General features: G+C 35.7%; 1 protein-coding gene across 1 annotated transcript in view; it reads right to left on the reverse strand.

The window, feature by feature from the left end:
* ARHGAP20 (Rho GTPase activating protein 20) overlaps positions 1–23474 on the reverse strand; it is a 168094-nt gene that overhangs the window by 129775 nt on the left and 14845 nt on the right. Inside the window, exon 2 of the mRNA XM_074216639.1 lies at positions 21590–21672. Within this exon, the coding sequence (XP_074072740.1) occupies positions 21590–21672 (83 nt within the window). The remainder of the gene's footprint in view (positions 1–21589; positions 21673–23474) is intronic.

A 23474-nucleotide genomic window follows, 5' to 3' on the forward strand; every position in this document is an offset into this window, starting at 1 on the left:
GGAATTGTAAAACTCTAATATCTTCAATAAAAATTAATAAAAAAATGAAAGTTAATGTTGCAAAATTACAAAGAACAAGCATGGCCCCAAAGGAATCATGAGAAGATATAATCACTTAACTCCATAGGTGCAGGTTATTGTATATATTTTCAGACTTCCTCAAGTTTATGAAAGACTTAAAAGACAAAGGGCATTATATTTGATGATGGCCACTCCAATTGTCTCACCAGTATCCCTTTTCTCCCCCTACCCACTCTAATTTTGGAAGGATGTTCAGATCAACTTTGCTCCTGGATGGGTGTGTCAATCTCTTTCTAAACTAAAGTACTCCTCCCTTACCACCACTCCCTTAAATGAGTTTTACCTGAATTAGAATGTAAACTCCTTGAAGGAAGGAATTTGACTTTGACATAAATATTGTAGTTCCTAAGTCCTGTCAAACCATATTTGGGGTTTTTGCAAAGATATTAGAGTTGTTTGCCATTTCTTTCTCTAGTTCATTTTTTTAAATGTTATTTCCAATTACATACAAAGATAATTTTCAGCATCCATCTTTTGAGTTCCACATTTTCACATTTTCAGCTACTTGTCTTGCTCCCCCCGCCCCCCCCCACCCATGGAAGTAAATAGGTTATCTCATAGGTTATACATGTACAGTCATGTTTAAGATATTTCCAAGTTGATAAGTTTGTAAAAGAAGAATCAGAACTCATGAGGAAAAAATAAAACATAAAACAAGTTTTAAAAAGTGAAAATTGTATGCTTTGGTCTACATTCAGACTCCATAGTTTTCTTCCCTGGATGTGGATGGCATATTCCATCACAAGTCTTTTAGAATGATCCTTGCTCACTTAACTGCTGAAAGGAAAGAACATCATAGTTGATCATCACACAATGCTGCTATTAATGAGAATCGGTTCGGCTCACTTCACTCATCAACAATTCATTTGGCTTTTCTGAAGTTTGTGTGATCAAGATTTCTTGCAGAACAGTAGAACTCCATAACATTCATTTACCATAACTTGTTTATTCATTCCTTAAATGAAGGACAGCTCAATTTCCAATTTTTTGCTACTACAAAAAGAGCTGTTATAAATATTTTTATACAAGTGGGTCTTTCTCCTTTTTTATAATCTCTTTGGGATACCAACCTAGTAGCAGGATTGCTGGATCAAAGGGTGCAGTTTTATTGCCCTCTGGGAATAGTTCCAAATTGCTCTCCAGATTGGTTGGATCAGTGCTTAGCTCTACCATGTCGCAGTTTTCTCACATCCCCTCTAACATTTATCATTTTCCTTTTTCGTCATTTAGCCAGAGTTGTTTTACCTTGAAGTTATTTTAATTTACATTTTTTTTTTTTTTAGTTTTTGCAAGGCAATGGAGTTAAGTAACTTGCTGAAGGTCACACAGTTAGGTAATTATTAAGTGTCTGAGGTCTGATTTGAACTCTGCTCCTCCTGACTCCAGGACTGGTGCTCTGTCCACTGTGCCACCTAGCTGCCCCTAATTTACATTGACAGAGCATTTATTCATATGACTATAGCTTTAATTTCTTCATTTGAGAACTGCCTATTCATATCCTTTGATCAGTTGATCTCCAGTTCATTTTACAGATGAGGAACTGAATTATACAGCTAGCAAGTGTTTGAAACTGGTTTTGAACTCTAAATCTTCCTGCCTCCAATGCTCTTATCATTGTGCCACCCAGGAATGTAATCTAACCCTTAATAGCTACTGGATAATAAATTCTTTCATTCATTCACCCATTTATTCTTAGCACCACCATTCTCCTAACCACCCAGGTTTCCACCCTCAAAATCATTCTTGACTCTCCTTTATCCTTTCTAGAATGTATAACTTGGAATCACAGCCATGGATTCAAATCTTGGCCCCGTGTGGTCTCATGTAAGTAATAACCAGTTTGCTCACCTGTAAAATGAGAGTATAGCAAGATGGAGCAATGGATAGAATGTCAGGCCTGGAATCAAGAAGATCCAAGTTCATATCTGAACTCATAAACTTAAATATCTGTGTGATTTTAGTTACGTCTCTTAATCTCTTTGCCTCATTTTCTCATCTGTAAAAGTAAGCTGGAGCAATTCCAGTATTTTTGCCAGATGGAGTCAGAAAGAGTAAGACATGACTAAAAGAATTAAACAACAAAATATTATACTAAATCATTTCTGGAGAGTTCTAGGTCTATTACTCTAATCAGGTGATTAGTTTTGTCAGTCCTTCTTCCCTCTTTTTGATTGATCCCTGCAGCTATTTTTGTTTAGGTCCTGTATTTTCCGATAGATAAAAGCAATAACTTCTGAATTGATTGTGCTTCTACAGACTTATTAGAATTTTTTAATTTAAAACATGCTGAATATGGAAGATCAATCATACTTGAGATCATATCCCAGCTGTACAACTAAATGTGTGATCTTAAACAAATCACTGATATTCTCTGAGTCTATTTCCCCATTTGTTTAGCTATAATTTCTATAATCCTATTTTGTAATATTCAAGTCATATTTTGTGAAAAGCAACACAGAAGAGGGATAAATTCAAAGTATATTTAGGATATACCAATATCTTACTCTAGTTTTGTTAGATATGGCTTAGGTCAGAGCTCTTAAGCAGAAGTTTTCTGGAGGTTCAAGAACTGAAGGGGAGAAAGTATCACATTATTTTCATATAAATGACTTCCTTTGTAATCCTATATATTACTTTATACATTAAAAATAATTACTCAAAGAAGGAGTTCATAGACAGTCTGACAAAAAAAAGATTCAAGATCACTGATATAGACTTTAATTCTGATGTAACAGACATTGCCTCACATCCAGGGCCACTTCCAGTCATCCTGATCCATATCTGGTTGATTTTTAGAGGAGACAGAGAGGCTTGTGACTTAGCATAAGACTTAGCACATCTCATTCAAAAACAATTCCCATGGATGTCATGGCATCATCTCCCTGATGTCAGTCAAAGTCTTCTTCAGAAATGATGGACAAACATCATCATCTTGCTGCCAATGATTCCATTTAGTTGAGACAAGACTTTTTTTTTATACTTCCCAGGAATCCAAAGTTAACCCCATATTCTTTAAGGCTGTACCTAGTAAGAAAATTGAAATTTTAGGTTCCATCCACAACTCAATTCACTTTTCAAACCACCTTTTTTTTCTTTTGGGAACCTAATTAATCACATTGGATCAATGATTTTCCTAAGGTCATCTCTGTAAAGGCCTATTCTGAATGACTGAATGAATATGAATCCCCAAGCACTATGCAGAGGGAGGGGCCAAGAACTACAGGTCAGTTCAACCAAGTTGGAAAGGATTTAAGTATGGGTGGAACAATACAGGGAATGTTCCTAGTCTGAGGTCCAGTCCAGCTGAGTAGGGAGATGCAGAGCAACAGAAGGTTCACCATGAGATAACTTTTTCCTAGCCACAACAACTCATGAAAGTGTCTACTGAAGCATAATCATCAGTACCATCATCCTAATTTATATAGAACTTTAAGGTTTGCAAAGCACTTTATGTAGGTATTTGGTCCATACAACTAAACCATGGAGTTTTTATTTTCCCCCTTTTACAGATCAGAAAATAGATTTAGTTTAAGTGACTTGTCCAAGATATTAAATATCCAAGGGAATATTTGAACTTGGGTCTCCCTGGCTCCAGGTCCAGGGGCTATCCACTATACTATGTAAGAGATGCAACTAGATTAATGGAAGAATAACCTCCCTTCTCCCTCTCTCCCATCAGTATTCTTTAAAGCATATTGATATCTATCTATCTATGTAGTATAATAGAAAGCCCACCAGCCAGAAAATCATGGGACTGGGTCCCATCACTTTTCTGAGTTGCAGTCTCCATATAAAAGATGAGGATAATAATGAGTGAGACTAGAAGATTTGCAAAGTCTCCTCTAGCTCCAAAATACTATAATTCTTTGAGATATTTAAATATTAAGAACCAAAGATTCTAGCACCCATAAACTCAGACTTGAGGCCCACATTTTTCTCATAAAAAAATTTAATTCATTTTAAAGGTTGTCTTAAGCACAAATATTTAATAGGGACTATCAATGTCGTTTCTAAGCAAGAATTGCTTTAGACGTGATGTGAAGACATATAGAATTACAATTAATGAAGAAGGACTCAGAGGGCTATTGTTAAGTTGGTGAAAATACTCATATACCATAAACCTAAATATAAATATGGCTTGGAAATGGTGGGGGAGGGGAGCTGGGGAGAGGAATGGGCAACCACTTCTGAACTCTGCTCCCCTGTCTTCATCATCTTTTTCTTTTAATAAGAAGCAGCAGATCCTGAAATCAAAAAGAATCAATCCATTTCAGTGCCCAGGTGCATAAACATAACCATAAGCTCATTTTTATGTAGCAAATGAAGAACTGATGTGTTAAACCAAAACACAGGAAAAAAACACAGCAGGAGGACAGGGAATTCAAATTCAGGAGTTAATTGAAAAGGCCTCTTTAAAGCCAAGGAACTAAGTTTGTCCTTATCTGCAGTTTTGCTTAAATGTTGCCTCTTACTACCATGTCATTATAAAAATAACTTCAGGGTTCAAGGCAACAATTTACAAAACAACAACAAAATTCTACTGTTGCTCTCATTCTTAACCCAGATGGAACTGACTATTAAAAAGTCTCTGAAGAATTGACTATGGGATATTTTAAAATCATTTTTGTGAAAAGATTGTCCATTTTTGCTATGTTGTGCCTTATGATTTTGGGGGGGGGGGGGCTGGAGCTCATGACATAGAATTTCCGTAGCACTCTTTCATAATAGTTGATAAAAGTATAACTTATATTCTTCACAAAGTGATAAATCAACAAGCATTAAGTGCCTATTAGGTGTGGCAGGCATGTGCTAAGCTCTGGGGAAAACAAATACTGAAATAAGACAGAGGGATCCTACTCTCAAGGATATGATAGGATTTCAACATCATCACATCATTATTTTTACTATTGTAGACACACTAGTTGGGTTGATACTAGGCAATGTCAAGGCAGGTCATCCAAAAGGCATATCACTCAATAAAGAATGTTTTCACATTTCTGGAGCTGGAGAACAAAATGCTAAGGGCTGATTTTAGATGCTGGGTGGCAGAGGCTTTCCAGATTCATTCTGGTTGCCACTGTCACTTGCTGTGGTCAGTCCATGGGAAAACATAATTATCAGAGACCTGCAGGAGTCAGTGCCATTTTGAAAATGTCTCTGTGGGGAATGCTCAATTTGATCCAAAGTCATCCCTGAATCAGCTCTTGGAGCCACTGTGCTGCTCAGTGTATAGATCAGTATTTCTCAGTTCTCAACTCTCAAGAAATTACAGAATTCTTTTATTTTTTTTAAGTTACCTCCTGAATTTTATTCAGGTGACTCAAAGAATCACAGAATTCTTTTTAAAAAATTTACTAAAAATAATTGCAATTCATTTAAAGATTTAGGGGGCTCTGGATGCTTTTTAGGGGTACAAAGTAACTTTAAAGGATACTAGAAAATAAGAATCAAAAATGCCACAACTCAAAAAAAGTTCAAAACTATTCCCACTCGAATTCTGTACTTGGTTTTAAGTAATATAGGTCACAGACAATGTTTTCATTTATTTTCAGTGCTGTTACATCAACTGCTTAGTGCCTAGAGTTAAATGGGTTAATACATTGCCTACAACCATGTGTATTGTGTGCAATCATTCTATTGATGATTCAACCAAAGTAAATCAGCTTGGTGCCGTAGGATTTCAATAGTAAAAGGTTATTAAGAGTGACACAACCATTTATCTTAACAGTGATCAAACCAAAATTCTTAGACCTCTTCTATGAACTCAATATTTTATAAAATTGACACCTGATTTTTTTTTAATGCAAAAACAATCTAGAAGGGATGAACTCAGGAAAAGCTTTATTTTGCATGAGATTTTTTTTTTCTAAAAGCAAGAAGGCAGCATTTGTCTCAAAAGAAGTCACCACAACGAAGGACAAGAACCAACCAAGTATAAGGTCATATTTATGTCAGTAGAAATCTAGAATAAAGTAGAAAATTGTGAACTATTGAACCAAACATAATATCATATAATCATAATGCTCAAAGGCTTTGGATGGAGATTTGAATTAATTTTTCAACTGCCTCAGTTCTTCTCTTTAATTATTTGAGAACTGGGATCTAAAACTTAACTTAGTCCCATATAGCTTACAAAACTAGAGAATTGCTTTCCTCATTTATAAAGGAAGACTACAAAGCATTTTCAATGACCCCAAATATTTATTCCCTGAAACAAAAGATTGTTGCTGGTTTTTTTTCCCTTTGCTTGGAAGAGAATCTTGATGTCAGGAGGGGGATATGTCTTGACTTGCAAGGTAATTGGATTTAAGTGAGGCAAGATTGCACAATGTTACTAGCTTCACTCTCTCCTCCAGAGTCCAGTGGTAAGACATAGGTCAGGGGCAATTGGCAATGGTCCTAGATGCAGTGAGAGACCTTGGTCTTTTTAAGTTAAGGCCTTTCCCAGGTCCCAGTTGTCTGACACAAAGCCACATTTAGTGATTAAAGACTTGGTAAGAATCCAGGCAAAACATGACCTCAAAACAATCAATCTGGGGTGGGGGTGGGGGGTGGAAGACCCTCTTAGTTTCTGGTCACAACAGAAACAATTGCTATTTATACTTATTCTGAGTCAAAAAATCCTGAATCAAAAATTCAATTGTTAAACACCAAAATTCTCCTAGGGATACTGCATGGTTACAAATCATGAAAGATTCCACCAATTACCAAACCCCACAAATCTCAAGTGACTCAAATGATAATGAGGGGCAAGGGTAATGATGGAGGGTACACATAAGCTGCCACATTCTAAGAGAATGATAGGCATGAGAGAAGTAGCAGGATGGAAATCATCCAGAAAATGTTGTTGGAAAAGGTAGTGAATGGGTCAGGACATGAGAGCCAAGAATAATGAATAGACAGGTAAGTGCCCTATTGGTACCTCCAAAATGTTCAATAAACCCCAAAGGAGGTCTCTACCATATTGAAGAGATGATGTATGAGAAACCATGGGCAAGAACCACTCATAATTTAGAAGACATGGATGGTTTGCAATCTATCTACATCACAAATTCACTTAAGGATTAAAGTACTCATTACCATCTTATGAGGATGAATAATTAGAACATGGGTGAAATAAACTTCTCTGTTCAATGGAAATATTGAAATTATGAGTAGCATTAAAAAATAAACAATAAGGATACTCATGTTAAAAACTAGAACAACAAAATGAATATGATTGCTCTTCTTTTGGCAGAGAAGTGCTGTCTAAATGTAAAATATACTTTGTTGGACATAAAGTATCTGTTTTATATACTGTGTTGTGAGGTAGGCTTGGAGGAGAGACTGGGAAGTCATTGGGGGAGAGTCTTTGAGAAGTAACAGCAAAGTTATTTTTTGTTTTTTTTTAATGAGCTTCAATAAAACATTCATTTAAAAATTAATGTATTTATCTCTAGGACACAAAGATGGCATTACTTACTCATCTTCAGCTGTTCATTGTTTTGGAGTTGCTTCACAACAGTCGTAATGGGTTTGCTGAATCATGCACACACTCTTGCCCTTTTTCTTCTTGTGACTACATTTACTTTTCAAGCTTTGTAGATAAACTAATACTAGTTTATCTACAAGAGGAAAGAACTATACTACCTTCAATTATGACCTGGTGGTAACCACTAAAATGTCAGGGAATCTTGAAATTAATTTTATAAAGATTTCACAATGAAATAATAGAAATAGCATAACACACATCAAGGGCCTATCACACAATCATTTTGAATATTCTGAAACTGCTTTGAAAAGTAAAGAATATCCTATATAAAAAAGAAGGACCATCTTATTGGCTTCTATGTAACTTTTTAACCTAAGACAACCACTGATTCTATTTACATAAAAATCTTCACATTAAACCTGTCAACTGATTAAGTATTTTAAAACTTTTCAGGAAGGTCTCATACATCTTTCTAAGCCAGTTTATAACTCTATATAGAGACTTTCCCAGAAATTTTCATTCATTCTCTTTTAATTTTTGGTATTCTCTCAACTTAGATCATCTCTGTATCTCTCAATAACTCAATCAAAGTAAGAGATTTTATGTAGAGCCAACTGGCCCATGGTTTAAGATAATATAAAGGACAGAGTTTGTCACCAGCCACCTCTAAGATAACAAGTCAAGGCAGTTTATCGCCAAGGAAACACTAGTAAGTCTACCCAACAACTAGTCTGGGCTCAATGCAAAGAGAACAAGGTATTTCTTAAGTCCATATTTTTCTATCTAACAAATACAAGCAGAAGTGTCAAAATATAAACAATGAAAATAATTTTCTTAAATAGTTCCTTTGGAAATAAAACAATAGTTTTGGTTTCTGATGAAGGTGTTTTCTTTTTCTTTAAGCACTTTATAAAAGTCTCTACTTGCCAAAATATAAAAGGTAGTTTTTTTTAGAGGTTGTACCCCTTATAAAATATTTGCTGCCAAAATTACATCTTTTCTTAAGTTGGCCTTACCAATAATTAGAGGGTGAGAAGGGACCTCATGAAGTCACTCAACCTGATCTCCTTGATTTTGGATAGACTAACCTCTAAACGGAATCAGAGGGGAGAATGTGTTATTTTTAAAAGATATTTCCAGGGAGTGGCTAGGTTGTGGCAGTGGATAGAGCACCGACCCTGGAGTCAGGAGAACCTGAGTTCAAATCTGTCCTCAGACATTTAATAATTATCTAGCTGTGTGGCCTTGGGCAAGCCACTTAACCCTATTGCCTTGTGAAAAAAAATACCAAACAAACCTAAAAAGATACTTCAAGATGGAAAGTTTATTTTTCTCAGGCATTCTGGAATTTAATTATGCACCCTTCATTTGTGAGTATGCTGCCATCAGCTAACACCAAAATTATGGTGTATGCAAGCATTAATGGGAAAAAAAGGAAATGAGATTGTCAAATCAGCAGAATTCAAAGACAAAGGCACCAGCATTCTTGGAGATGGGCTGAATGGGGCAATAGTCTAGAATAAGTAAAGGGAGAATAGTCATGCAGGGCAGAAGTGAACAGACCATAAGGAAGTATGATTCAGTTGGCAAATAGTTGCCCAGTGCTCAGGTTTCTTCCTCTAATGCTTTCTCTTCAGCTAATTCAGTTCTCTCTGAGCAATTTGAGGTCCAACATTGAAATTCTGGATTTGAATTGTTATGAAAACTCCCAATTCATTCCAACACAAAAACTCTTTGGCAAAACAGGTCATAGGATTCTAAGACTAGATTTAGAGTTGGAAAAGACCTTAGAGGGGTCTTCGAATCCCCAGTGCTTGGTACATAATAGGTGTTAAATAAATGCTTTTCCCCTTCCCCTCATGACTGGTAAGAAGAATATGGAAGGAGGAGCAGTACAAAGAGATTTTAAGTTTCTGTAAATGTACACATGCCTTATACAAATATCAAGAAATAAGCTGAACACTATTCCTAATGACAATATTTTAACACAATCTTTTTCTGGCATTTCTAAGAGCCAGAAAAAAAATTTGTGAAAGAATTTGTCCTATTTCCATTCCTGAATATGAAGTAGAAAAAATTGATAGGGTTGTAAATTTATTTCACTTATATTAATGAAAGAATTTTTATGGTATTAAACAATTTCCCATCAATTACTGAGAATCATTTTGTTTTAGTGAGGGATATAGTTGGTTTAGCAGTTAGAGTGCTGACCCTGGAGTCAGAATGACCTGAGTTCAAATTTGGTCTTAAACACATCCTAGCTGTGAGACTCTTGGACAAGAACCTTAACCTCCATTTGTTTCAGTTTCTTCATTGGCAACAGAATTCATAACAGCATCTACCTACCGAAGTTGTTTTGAGTTTTTAATGGGGTAATATTTGTAAAACATTGGCACATATCCTGGCACAGTGTAAATGCTTAATTAATGTGTTTCCTCACTTCTGAAAAGGGAGTCTTGCCCCACTTCCTATAACCAGGACAATACATTATCAAAGAAGGCCCTTAGAGGTAGAATTAATGTTGACCAGTAGTCTGAGAACAGAACAGAGACACCAGAAGTTACTATTCTATCCCATCCCATTCTAACTCTGGTAGGAGAGAGTATTTTTGCAATAGATTGGTATAAGCCTTCTAATGAATCTGTTCCATCGTCCACATCTGCTCTGGCATGATGTTCACTCAGCAAGAATTTAGTGGGAATATTCCCAAAGGCTGGTAAATTGCTTTGGACGGAAGCACCAGTGCAAGTGTGGGACTGAATGTAGTGCTCTGTTTAAAAGTTAACAGCCCCTGTCTGTGCTCCGACCTACACTAACCACTCACCTCAGAAAACCTCTACCTTGCTTAGTGCTCAAGATTGCTGGCAGCTGCCACACGCTCTGTGATTGCTAACAGTTACCACCTCCAGCTGTCAGAAAGGCATCCATGTACAAATATCCTGAATAATCTCTTCAAATTCCCCAAGACTCAGGCTACTGCCTGGCTGACTCTTTGTTTCATGTATGATCCTGCCAGCTGACTAGGAGACACCTGAGATAAAATTCTGGATCTAAACATAAACCAGAGAAATCTGTGTGCTTCCTGCTCTTTTAAACTCTGCATTTGTTCACTCAATTCAATAAAAATTAAGGTTCAACAGCTGTTATAGGAGAAGATCCTTATAAATCCCCTGCAGATGTTTGCAAACTTTGGATAAGAGCTTTAATATCTACAAATCATTAATTACTCATTAACAAGTAACTAGGGGACATTGGTAGCAACATTAGGGTTTTCCTTCCAAAGCTACAGTAGAATGTATTTAATATCCGAAAGTAAAAAAAAATTCTGAGATGATTCTTTCTGATGATGCCTCTATCCTCCCCCTTAACCCTCCACATACCACCTAAAAAAAGGCCAAATTCCATTGCAGGGAACTCCAAGACACTTCAGTGATGATGATAATATGTTACTTCCATTTGGGAGGAGGGGTAAATCAAGAGAAGGAAGGGGAGTCAAAACTTTTAATTTCTTTGTTGTGAGCCACTCTCTATAAGGAAACTGCCTCTACCAATCTATTTCTGCAACTGCTCCAGTCAGAGTGATTGGGGTTATGAGTCTTCCCCAAGACAAGAAGTAGGACTTCTCAGGTCTTCCAGATTCCTGCTGGAGGTCCCTTCCTTTCACTTGATCTCAAATACTAATTGCAATAAATGGGTCATTAATTGGGACTTGTACATGTTCTAACAGGGCCCTATAATCTAATATATTTATAATATATATATATATGTATGTATACATACATATATGCATTATATATATATATATATATATATATATATATATATATAGTTGCAGCCTAGTAGAAAGTAAATTCAAATTATGGAAATTCGAATTCTCCAAATGTAAATTGCTCTTAGCTAAAAATGAATTCCTGTGAGATCACTTCTATATAGGAGAAACTCTTCTAAATGCACTTAAAAGTATTTGATTTACACACAATTCTTCAAGAGTACATCAGGTAGGAAGACAGGCACCCTGTACAGAGTTTTTCTGAAGATGGACATTGTAACAATATTGGATCTATAATAAATGTGGAAGTGGCTGAGACTCTGCCATTTGAAAGTTTACTGATTCCTCAAAGTCTAATAAGTGGAACAGAGAAAGCAAGAAATCCATAATTAAGGTGAAAGGTACATGAGAGGGAAAAAAAATATAGGGCTTGTGCTTTTTTGAAAGATAAAGAATAATTATCACAAGATGACAATAACATAGCACTTTAAACTTTGCAAAGTTATATAAATACATATACACATATACATACACACATACATATACACATATGTGTAATTTCATTCTCACAAATATCCTATGAGGTAGCTGCAAGGTTTTGGTTTCCTTATCTATAGAGTGAGGGGATGACCTCTGAGGTCCTGTCTAGTCCTAGATCTAGGACAAAATGAAAATCAGTTCTGATCATAAATCTCTGATCCTAAGAACATCATTTTGTAGATGAAGGAAACTGACCCTCAGGAATGGTTCGGTGATTTGTCCATGATCACACACATCTATTAAGTGCCAGAGGAAAAATTTAAAAGTTTTCTTGACATAATTTCAATAGTTAATTCTTGCTATGTCTCAAAAATCCTTTTTAACAAGTCTTTTGTTTATACAGATTTACATCAAATTACATAGCATCACTATCACTACCACACCAGAACAGGAAGAAGATGACCAGCTATAAGGTCAATGCTATCTTTGGGAATTCCACTGCATTTCACTCTCTAATAATGTTAAAATTCCATGAGGTCAAGGCTGTTGTTGATATAAAAAAGACCACACGCTTTCCAAGTTTCTTCCACACCCATTAGCTAAAAGATTAAATCTGCAATTAAGAGGGAAAAAATGAGATTTTTGTCTCTTCCTCTCACCAGTCAATTCATTGTGGGGAAGTGAACCATTCTTGGACTCCCACTCCATGGGGAGGGCAGAAGCTTTTCAATTATTCCTCCAGGGATCAGGCAGCACTTTGTGAAACTATCAGTGAGGAACAGAAAAGACCCTCAATTGCCCTAGTAGTCTTTCAGGGTACTTCAGAGGAAATTTTACTTGGTTGTATGGGTAAATATGGCAGATGGCTTATTATAGTAGTCAAGGAGGAAACCCAAAAAAGATCACATTGCATAGAAGTTCATGTAGAAGAATTTCCAACTATAAAAGTGATCAATGTTAGCATAAACTCAGGGCACATTACCTTAAGATTTGAATTTACAGTTCTTTACTTAACATGGATAATAAACATTAAAATTATTTTTGCTGCTGTTATCATCACCACCACCACCACCTCATAAAATTGATCATTTCTGTTCCTTTGGTGTTCCATTGTTACAAAGTATTTTTATATACAACAAATATATTTCCTTTAATCCTCATGACTGCATTAAAATTGATCAAAGTATTTAGTGAGGGTCTATTAAGTAAACAGCATTATGCCTAGGATACAATAAAACAATCATTACTCATAAAGAACCTATGTTTTAATATAAATATTATTATTATTATCCCTTAAGGTGGAGTGGTTATATCAAAGTGACACACACAGCTAATAAGTGGCAGTACCAGGACTTTAACCAGGTCTTCTGACTCCTAAACCCCTGCTATTCACAATTATCACCCAGACTTGATACTTAGACCTCTGTGCTGAGATCTGACCCATAATCAGGAAGTCTTTCAGGAAAGGTTGAAAGGATTTGGAGGAAAAGGGACACATCCCTTAAACTAACCCCAGGAAAAGATCAGCCTGGAATATTGCATTACGTAGCAGAGGCAAGGCTCAGAGACTACTAGGGAAGAAAGCACAGAGCCCAAGTTAGTACATCTTGTGGGAAATCCCCGAGTTAAGGCTCTGGAATGAGCTCAGGGACATAAGTGCAAGGAATCAAAAGGAAGTCAATACATAAGAACATTTTTTTAACCACTAAGCAGTCCATATTATATTTCTCAGAAAACACCAAAGTATATACAAATCTTTGGTAATACCCTGGAATGCTCTACTTGCTGAAATCACTCTCTACCCCACTGGATATATATATATCACTGGATCTGTAGGTGATAGCAATGAGTGCAACCATGAAAAAGTCATGAGTAGGCAGAAAGGATCACATGTCACTGAATTCATCTTTTTATTCAAAATGACCCCTCTAGAAACTAGATAGTCTCCCTCAGGAAAGCTTTTCCCAATTCCAATCCATTCTCACTCAGCTGCCAAAATGATCTTCCTAAATTCTGGTTGTATCATCCTGTCTACCCAATACACTACAGTGATTCCACATAGACTCAAATATACAATTCAAAGATACAATTCTGCTTGGCTTCACAACCTTGTCCCTTACTGCCTTTCCAAGGAGTATTATACTTTACTCTCCTCCATATCTCCACATACTCAGTGATCCATCCACACTGGTTTTTCATATTGTTCCTCTATAAGTGATATACCAGCTTTCTATTTCATGCCTTTTCACTGACAGTCCTCAATGCTTGGGCTCTTCCTCATCTTTGCCTAGTGGTTTCTCTTCAAGACTCAATTCAAACCTGACCTTCAAGGATCTAAGACCTTTCTTCTGATATCACCCTTCATTCACACTGTATAAATCTTGTATGTGCATAGTGGTTGGTATGTTCTTCCACCCCTCCCACTGGAATAAATGTAAGCTCCTTGAGACCAGAGATCTTGGTTTTGCCTTTCTTTGTAACAAAAATGCTTTAATCCAAGATCTGGAATATACATATAGTAGCCATTGATAAGTAGAAGTCAATGTTGAAGATTCTTTTTTTCAATAAGATCTATAAGTCAGATCTCTGCCCTTCCCTTAGGTTAAAATGTGGACTCAGATCCAAATCATTTATCACCTAAATATACCAATGACCAAAAGCTAGTGAAGCTGCCATGCAACCAATTGGATCTAGACATATAAGGTAATGTAATACTATTTGGAAGGCTTAGAATACAGAAGTATTCATTTCAAATCATTATGTCATAAACTTAGAGGACACTAAACCAATTCCTACATTTTAGAGATGAGGTAACTGAGACATAGAGAAATTAAGTGACTTCCTCTTAATATGTTCCTATTTGTTTTGCTTCCTCAAAAAGAAGCAAACAACAGGGTTGGGGTGACTAAGTCATCTCCTACTGTTGCTCCATGAGCATGCCTCAGTTGCATCAACTTAGAGGGGAGACAATGGGACCCAAGCAGAAAGGGTAGTTATTCCTGAGGGAACCTGATTATTTTCTTAAAAAAAAATTCCTACATTTTAGTTCTCACAATAAAATTGATTCTCAAGGGGAGGGATTGTTTTATTTTGTACTCCTATACCTAGTACAGGTTGTCTTTTGTCCTTTGTTTTCAAAGAGGATCAATGATATCACTGTGTGAAGTCTTCACTGTGTGTGAGTTGGATTTAAATGAGGCAGGGTTAGGCAAAGTTGTCAACCTCAGTCTTTCTTCCAGAGTCAAAGTTCAGTATCAAGACAAAAACAGGACAATTGGCAATGACCCTGGATGCAATGGTGACCTTGACATCTTTGTTGTCTGACCAAACTCAAAGCACTCACTTCAGCTTCCTTCATGGCAGTTTAAACAAACCGTTCTCAATTCTGCCAGGGGAGTCTTCTCATGCTTGGGGTAGACATTCCACTAACTCACTGATTGATGGGTTTCAGGCCTGTCAGTTACCCCTAACCTGATTTAGCCCATCTGCCAAGACGCTTTTACCCGGTGAAGACTATCCTGGCTTACTAGAATTATAAATTTCTATTGCTTCAGGCTATTTTTCATCAACAATATAATTTTTTTTTTTTTTTTAGCTTTTTGCAAGGCAAACGGGGTTAAGTGGCTTGCCCAAGGCCACACAGCTAGGTAATTGTTAAGTGTCTGAGACCAGATTTGAACCCAGGTATTCCTGACTCCAAGGCCAGTGCTTTATCCACTATGCCACCTAGCTGCCCCAACAATATAACTATTAAAGAAGCTAAACATACCAGCCACTAAACAACAAAACAAAAAATCCTTATCTTATCAAATATATTCATCATAGAAATACTGAAGTATAATTTTATACCTTTCTTGTTAATCATTCAATATTAGTTTCAAAATATAATCTTATATGTAATTTTATTAGAGTGTTCCATTCCAATTCATCCTAATCCTCATGAAATGGAATCCATGGCTTCCTAGGATCTATATATGACTGGGCATTGCCAGGCAGCTTATCTGTCTCTCAGCAGCCAGAGCTTTGACTATTATTGAGTAAGAATTCTCTGACTGCTTCCAAACTAGTCAAAGAGAGGGTGCTAAGCTGCTCCTCTAGCAAACCAGATGAACTACACATTCTCTGAGTTTCTGCTTGTCTTCTCCTACACAGTTGAAGAAAAAAAATATTAATGCCGACAGCCACATCTTTCCATTGGAAGTATACAATGACTCCTTGACCTAGGTTCTCTGTAGTGAGAAGAAAATAACCCTCCAGTTTGCCTCTGTTATTTTAAAAAGTAAAACTTTTTTTTCCCTCTCAACAATTCTCTAGCCTGTACCTGTTACCTAGCTATAATTTAGAATATTTTAATATTACAAAATATTATATTATAATATCTTTCTTTTTTGCAACTTTTACCCATACCTTTAGTTACAAACCCTCTTAGAGTCAAAAAGAGCCCCTATTCTTTATATAGAATAGAATCATTGGAGGAAATCAAATCATATAGTTTAGCACACTCAGTTTTCAGTTGAGTATTATGGGGGAAAGACAGTTTTGTCTACAAGATTTCATAATCAAATGGCTTTGAATATAACTTTGCTGTAAAATAAGAGACACCTGTTTTTTTTTAGGTCTGCACAGGATCATTTCAAAGGTCACCTCTTTAGGGATCTCCTTAACAGAAATGTGCCAAAAAAGGGAAAAGAAATCTAGTACTATATCAAAAGAAAAGACTCAAAAACATTACTCAAGAAAAAAAGGGAGACTTGAAATTAGAGACCCTGAATTTAAAACATGCTACCTTCACAAGCATAATCTCCTTGACAAGGAAAAGACTGATGACAGTGGTATGCCAATTTTAAAGATGAAGAAATTATGACTACAAGGGATTTAGACTTCAGAATCACTGTCAAAGAAACATTCTAAAGAGAATCACAATTTTTTCCATTAACCATCTCTTGTTTGCTCATTAATCTTTCTTCCCCTATTATTAACATTCTCTTTAGCTTGACCCTCAACTTCCCTACTCCTTCACACACACACACACACACACACACACACACAAGCATAAACTCCACCTCTATTTTCATCTAGAAAAGCACCTCTGCTTTTATTAGTCTCACTCTAATCTATTGTGACCTTCTGAATCACTGTTCATTAATTAAATTTCTTTGATTCAATAAATATTCATTAAGCAACTAAATTCATTTCAATTCAAATATTTATTAAACAATGTGGTTCACTTCTCAGTATTCTACTGGAATACATCCTTTTCTTGTACTCTGTAATTTCTTTGTAGCTTTTGCTCTTTTGATCATACCCCATTCTTTCGGAATACTCTTTTCCATCAGCTTCTATGAAGTAAACAATTCTTTTCTCATACCTTTTTGGTTGCTCTACCTGTCTGCAGTGCTGACTCTTTCTTCATCCTCTTTAAATTCCTTAAATCAAGGATTTCTCCAAGTTCTATTCTGAGACTTCTACTCCTTGGTAATTTTATCTACTCTTATGATTTTGATTTTTCAACTCTAAATATAGATGACTCTCAAATGTACATGACCAACCCATCCCCTCCCCAAAACTCTAATCTAATGCCAGTTGGATATTCACATAAATACTACTTCATTTCTCCACATTTCTAAAATTAATTTTTTCAGTCTTTTCCCTAAACCTGTCCCTTCTCCAATATCTATGTTTCTGTTGATGGCACCACCATTCTTCTAGTCACTAAAGAGACTTAAAGTCACTTTTCATATTTTCTACATATCTAACAATCTAGAACTTGAGACTTTAGAATCCAGAACTTCATGTATTAAGCTGCAGAACTTGGGCAAGTCACCCAATCTCTTTGGGTCTCAATTTCCTCATCTGAAAAAAGGAGTTGGCCTAGATGACATTTAAGGTCTCTTTCCCCAGCTCTAAATCTATGTCATAATGATTCTAAATCTATGTTCCTATCATCTGAATTAAGTCCCCCAAACACTCTTACCCTGTTCAGATGGTACCCAAACACAGTTATAATTAATTCTCATTTTCTGACAAGCATAATGGGAAGTCACTAGTGCAGATAATTCAGTAGATAATCCAAAAAATAATTTCTATATAACTTTGAAAATGCATCATGTGATTATTAGTTTGTATTCTCCTAAGCATCCACTCACTAGCCTTAAAGCATGCTGAACAGTTGAAGAAAACTGACATATACATAATATAGTAATAATAACAATAATGATAATAATGATTTTATATAGCACTTACTATGGACCAGGCACTGAGTTAAGCATCATAATTCTTATTTAATTCTCACAACAACCCTGAGAGATAGGTACTATTAATACCTTCATTTTATATGAGAAAACTGAGGCTAACTGAGGTGATATGAGGCAAACAGAAGTTAAGTGACTTGCCCAGTATCACAGAGCTAATAAATATCTGAGGCCAGATTTGAACTCAGGTCTTCCTGACTCCAAACTCAGACTCTTACCCACAGTTTCACTGAGCTGCCTAGTGTGTATAACAGTGTGTGTGTGTGTGTGTGTGTGTGTGTGTGTGTGTGGTGTGTGTGTGGGTGTGTGTGTATTTGTATATGTATACATAAGTATATGACTCTCTGTACATACCACCCCACTTTGAAGAAGCCACAAATAGATAATTAGCAGCTCTATAATTGAGCTAGCTTTAGCAAAAGTAGAACAGTGTAATTTCTATAATTATATCTCTCATAGTCACATTTAATTTTAAAGTATATAAAGAAAATATTGTGTAAGTATTCCTTCAAGGTTATATATTGATCTACCAGTCAGATGCTTTGTATTTGTCAATATACAATAGAAAAAGTGGAACCTTACATTGTCTCCTATCTCTTAGCTATTAGTATGAACATGAACATAAATCTGCTATAAATTCAAGAGAATGTTAGCTTCTCACATTGTGACCAGGACTTTCAAAGAATACAAAACATTCTCTAAGATTTTATAGATGAGAAAAGCAGTCCTCTAAGTAGGTGTGGGTGTCTTTCTTTTTGACCCACATGCTTCATTTGGTCTAGCTGTTCTTCTCTTTACATCAATCAATCAAACAAGTGAATATTTATTAAGGGCCTACTATATAGTAGGCATGGTAATACCAAGACTTCTTCATACTTAATTGGACACTATGGATATCAGGACCAATGGATACCTATAAAAAAGACTGACAGACCTTTTACATTCCACAACTGTTTGATATTCACCTGGTACTACTTATGATTAATCTCCAGATGATTTCACTAGTTGGGTCTTATGATAATCTCTTTTTGCTGAGCCACTTTTTCAGTCATATCTGTCTCTTCATGACCCCATTTGGTGTTTTCTTGGCAAATATACTGGAATAGTTTGCCATTTCCTTCTCGAACTCATTTTACAGATGAGGAAACTTGGAGCAAACAGGGCTAAGTAATTTGTCCAGTGTCAGTGTCTGAGGCCAGATTTGAACTCAAGAAGAAAACTCTTCCTGACTCCATCTGCATCACCTACCTGTTCCACACTAGTCTCTACTCAAATTTATAACTATTCAACAAGTGGCATCAAGAATTGACATCAAGAAAGGTAGAAATAGAAATATACACCCGAGGTGTTTGTCACAGTCATGTAAGCAGACTTACACAGACTCTAAAAGAAGAGGATTCTCTATTAATTACATGTCATCCAATGTTCTTGTACAAATGGGCATCAGATCCTAAAACACAACAAAGCTTCCTCAGTGAAGTCCATGATAATTGCAAAGGAACTAATCTACCCATTTATTCTTAAAAACAGAATAGAGAAATAATAGCAATATCATATGATGATCAACTGTGAATGACTTGGCTGTTCTTAGCAATACAATGTTCTAAGATAACTTCGAAGAATTCTTGATGAAAAATGCTATCCATCTCCAGAAAAAAGAGGAACTGATGGTGTCTGAATGCAGATCAAAACATACTATTTTTCACTTTTTTGGGGGGGGGGGGGGACTTTGTCTCTAATATACATGATATACACATGTATATTAAACTATTTACATCTCAGGGAGGGAGGAAAAGGAGAGAAAGGGAAAGAAATTGGAACTCAAAATTATAAAAAATGAACCTTAAAAATTGTTTTATATTTACTTAGGGAAAAATAAAATATTATTTTAAAAAAGTGGTTGAAAAGGCCTAAAGTCTGGCAGATAACTTGTCAACTTAGTCTATCAATATATGTTTATGAACAATAAATTAGTCCCAGAATTGAATAAAAACAAGAATTTGCCTTGGATCATATTTAGGAACCTAGGCAGTTCTTTTCAATGATCCAAAACTGTCTCCAAAGTCCATCCTTTTTAACACTAATATTCTCCCAGTCATGATGAGTGTTGGAATCCTATGATCTCAGGAGAATCAAAATTACAGGGGGCAAGGGAAAGTATAACAAAGTATATATGGTATAACAAAGAAGACTGAATCACACTGCCAGGATGCATTAAAAAGTGACCTAAAAGACATTCCTGAGGACATTTACTAAGAATCTAAGATCACTTGGTCAGTGAGAACAAAGATATCAGAGGACTTACTAGAATGATACTCTGATTTCTTGAGATCTAGTGCTTTGTGCATGGTAAGCACTTAATCATTGTATATTGGAATTTTCTAAAAAAATGAGTAGATTCTTTAACCCACTTGTTTACTCTTCTATGGAGGATTTATAGAAAGACTTGAACAAGAACTACATGAGATGAAAAAGGTATGAAATGGATTGCAATCTGCCTTGGAGAGACTGCCCGCACCAACAAAATCAAACATAGTAGCAAAGTAGTGGAGGAGGTTCTGCCAATATCTATACAATAGGCAACATTGCTTCATGATTAAAATTCCATTTATAATCTAGGCTGCTTCAAAATTTCAATTACAGAAGAACAATTATTTTAAGTAAACCTGTAGGTTAAGATTGGAACTCAAAAGTTGGATAAACGGAGTGAATAGACTTTTTTTTTAAAAGAATTCACTATGGGGTTCACTTAATACCAAAGTATCCTACTATTTTCAAAACAATTCAATTTACAAAAATGTTTTCTATACAACTTTTCAAGCACAAGAAGAATTCATGTTTTACCATTCTAGATTTTCTCCATTGTTTACCTAATTGTGCCAAAAGCATCCTTACATTTAACTTTCTGAAATGTAATCTGTCCAATTATCAATTTCCTCTATTCCAAAAACAACCTAAGTGGTCTAATACACAGCTAAAATTAGTATTTTAACCTTACTGATGACACCCATCTGCTAAGGTAAACTGCTTACCTGAAAACTGTATGAGGTTAAGGTAATTGATTCATTTTTCATCCTTTCAAAATCATAGAATACTTAAACTAGATGAGACTTTTAAGCATAATCTAGATCAATGTAGTCATTTCACAATAAAAGCGAATGAGACACAGAGGAGTTAGAAGTCTTGATGAGGGTCACATAGCTAGTAAGTATCTGTGGCTGGACCCAAAGCTAGGTCTTCCTGATTTCAGATCCAGTTTTCTATCCATGCACCATTTAGCTACTTCAGCATAACCATGTTATTTCATTTGATACATACTAGTGCTCAGGATTTGTATAAGGGAGGCATATCATTTATCATAAGTCAAAATAGTATCAAATTTTTCAGTTTTATGAAGTTCTGCTGGCCATAAAGCCCTAGTTAGATATAGAAATCATTGTGAATCCCACCAGAACCAAATTCTTCATTGAAACTCGCTTTTAAAAAAAATCAAAATTCCCAAAATACATAGACTAAATAAAAATACTCCTGACTCACTTGCTACTGGGTCGTTTCTGCAGGGCTTTGTCAAGGATGAGGGATGGAGCACTTCTTCTCCTCTCTGCTAGTGTTTTCATTTTCTGGAGAGAAACAAAAATAAAATAAGTACCATATAGGCTATAAAACAATAAGTAAATGTATGTTTGCAATTCAATTAAGCATGATTTTATTGACCCCTACTGTGTGTTCATAGGGCATCTAGGTGGTTCAGTGAATAGAGCATCAGGCCTGGAGTTCGGAAGACTCATATTCTTCAGTTCAAATCCAGTCTGTGTTGTCCCTGGGCAAATCACTTAAACCTTTGCCTCATTTTCCACATTGTAAAATGAGCTAGAGAAGGAAATGGCAGACTATTCCAGTAACTTTGCCAAGAAAACCCCAAAAGGGGTTATGAAGAATTGTACATGAGTGAAAAACAATGGAACAACAAATGTGCTCATAACTGGATTAGGTTATAAGAGAGTGTATCCTATAAGAGATTACAGTCTAACTTGAAAATAATCATGACCCCCAAGGACGAATGATGAAGTATGTTTCTCACCTTTTAACAAAGGAGGACTAAGGGTTCTAAATGAAACATTTTAGAAATCACCAATGTTGAAATTTTTTTTAATTAACTGCATATTTGTTACAAGAATGTTGTGATTCTTTTTTTAATGGGAGGGGGTGTGGGAGAAAATGAATGATTTTTAACTAAAGATGTATATATGGATAAGTACACAGAGAGCATAAATCTTTGAGACTTCAAAAAACAAATGATTTTTTTAAAAATCACAAAATATTTAGGGTTGAGGCTGAGTAAATGGGGAACATTGATTTATAATGGCAAAGTTAAAAGATGTCAAGTATTATAGGAGGTCAAAAGAACAGAGTTGGGTGGAAAGAATAACATCATAAAAGGAAGAAAGGCATCACAGAGGCTAGGAACCATGAGTAAAATATGGAGGGTGGACTCAAAATACATCTTTGATCCTTTTTTAAAAAATCCAAATAAAATTATAACACAAGAAATAAGAAGCCAAGTAAAAAGTATGGTCTCCAGGATTCAGATGTCAAGTAAATGTTGGGTAATGAGCTTTGAACAATGGGAGCCAAGAGCAAAGCAAGATTCTGAAACTGAGCTAACCCTTTGTCACAGTCTATTAAAGCAAAGTATAGTGGATACTTCAGTTTTCTCTTCATTCTCTTATACCTGATACCTTGCTCATCCAAGAGTTCCCATTGAATTTCACTTGTCAGAAGCTACCCTAGCCACAATTAGGAAATTGGCTCCCATCCTAAAGAGGAAGAAAAAAAATACCCATTTCTTTTGCTAAGGCAATGACTTTGTTCAATACCAAGATCCTGCTTGCGGCTGACACCTGACTTACGGTAGATGCTTAATAAATTCTTGCTTATGTATTGATCTTTAATTTCTGACTGGCCCTTCACATTTCTCTGTCTGGGTTGACTCCTGCTTCCTGGGATTCTGATCCCAGCTGCTCCAATGTTTTTTTTAAGAGGAACAATAATTATGTCAAAAAGTCCAGTCTCCACACTTATGTTCATAGTATCCCCACTCTCTGACTTGTTCGCACAGCCATCCCTCTTTTTTCCTTTCAACTTCTCTATATCAACTTTTCAGGACTCAGCTTGAGTCCTCCTAATTTCTTGTTTCTCTGATAGGCTATTTATACTGTTCATGATTAGTACTACTTAAGTCTATTTCACAGATTCAGTTCACATATCACACTTCATAATACCAATCAAGAACAGCAAAAACTAACATGTGTAATGCTTTAACAAAGTACTTTTCTCACAACATTCCAGTTAGGAAATTAGTAAAAATACCATTCTCATTATATAGATGAGGAAACTGAATGGTTAAATAAATGACTTTCAG

Source organism: Macrotis lagotis, chromosome 1 (assembly GCF_037893015.1).
Source record: "Macrotis lagotis isolate mMagLag1 chromosome 1, bilby.v1.9.chrom.fasta, whole genome shotgun sequence".
Lineage (NCBI taxonomy): Eukaryota > Metazoa > Chordata > Mammalia > Peramelemorphia > Peramelidae > Macrotis > Macrotis lagotis.